The 1,614-nt window shown below is 38.8% G+C and overlaps 1 protein-coding gene across 1 annotated transcript; it reads right to left on the reverse strand.

The window, feature by feature from the left end:
- Positions 1-407: 407 nt before the first annotated feature.
- Positions 408-935, reverse strand: LOC106476667 (gonadotropin-releasing hormone II receptor-like; the record flags this gene model as incomplete). The annotated part of the gene is made up of 1 exon (XM_013937306.1): positions 408-935. A coding segment is annotated over exon 1 (528 nt), but the record flags the coding sequence as incomplete, so codon positions are not given.
- Positions 936-1,614: the final 679 nt, after the last annotated feature.

Genomic DNA, 1,614 nt, shown 5'->3' on the forward strand with positions numbered 1-1,614 from the left:
CCCACCTAACCGGAAGAGCAGACAAACCGACTACAACCGGAAGTGGCTGATCTAAAAACCTACTTTGCCATTTTGTAAGGTGGATTAAACTTGCTACACATCATTTTCCCCACCCTAACCGGAAGAGCAGACAAACCGACTACAACCGGAAGTGACTGATCTAAAACCTACTTTGCCATTTTGTAAGGTGGATTAAACTTGCTACACATCATTATCCTCACTTTAATAACGACTACTTGAACAGTTTTTACGCTGTTTCAACGAAACGTTAAGAAGAAATCCTCTCTACGCTATAAGGTGATTCGTTCATAATCTCAAGGGTGTAATGTGCACTGATCATGGTGGAGTTTTCATTTTATTCAACATATGGTTTATCTAAATCACTCGGTTCTTAATATAAAACTCACCTGAGGTGCAGCACAGATGAGGCTCGTAAGCCAAGCACACGCTAGCATTACCTTGCTTCTCCGCTTGGCGTCGTTAAGTTTCAGAGGATGGACAATGGCGAAATATCTGTCCAAGCTGATGCAGACAAGTATCATGGATGACAGATAAGGTCCAAACGCTCGAAGGAAAAGCATAATCTTACAGATCAGAGTTCCTGCGATCCATTCGACTGTGATACGCCAGGAAATTTCGAGGGGGATCATCACAAACGTAACAATAAGATCCGCAACAGCCAAGTTTAACATCATTAGTTTGACGGGAGATTTTCGCTGGCGATTCCTGAGCAAGCTGATAAAGACCGGGAGGTTACCGGTCGCGGCTATGACAAACAGTATACTATACACAGCTATTTCCCTCATACTTTCTTCATTAAAGGTCAAGTAATCGGGTAAGATTGTAGTCTCGTTAGTTTTGTTATCTTCGTATTCACAGCTTGTCAAGTTTGTATTAATGTCTTTACATCTCCAAACCCCCGCTATCTCAGCCATGACCCCTTTAACAATTCTTACTCTCGTCTGTACAAACAATAATTGGATTATACAACTTACAACTATTGAATATTGTTTGTCCAGGGTTAATAAAACTTACCACAATTTGTTCACGTAAACTGAGAAATCATTTCTACATACGTTATCTTTTATAGAAGGAGTTTCTCTCAAACGGACCAAGTACGAAGCTCGAGATGCGTCTAATTCTGAAATCGACAACATCAGCCTCAACTCCTATTGGACGAGAAACGCGTACAGCGCTCCAAGTTAACGCCGGTAAACGAAGAGCTCGACTAGATTTTACTACTAAACAGGTACACATAATCAGACATACATGAACTTTCATGTTAAGAAGGTACACATAATCAGACATACATGAACTTTCATTTTAAACAGGTACACATAATCAGACATACATGTACTTTCATGTTAAGATGGTACAAATAATCAGACATACATGAACTTTCATGTTAAACAGGTACACATAATCAGAAATACATGAACTTTCATGTTAAAGAGGTATACATATTCAGACACATGAACTTTCATGTTAAACAGTTACACATAATCAGACATACATGTACTTTCATGTTAAACAGGTACACATAATCAGACATACATGAACTTTCATGTTAAACAGGTACACATAATCAGACATAGATGAACTTTCATGTTAAAC

This window comes from Limulus polyphemus, unplaced genomic scaffold, assembly GCF_000517525.1.
Source record: "Limulus polyphemus unplaced genomic scaffold, Limulus_polyphemus-2.1.2 Scaffold11176, whole genome shotgun sequence".
In the NCBI taxonomy this organism is placed as follows: domain Eukaryota; kingdom Metazoa; phylum Arthropoda; class Merostomata; order Xiphosura; family Limulidae; genus Limulus; species Limulus polyphemus.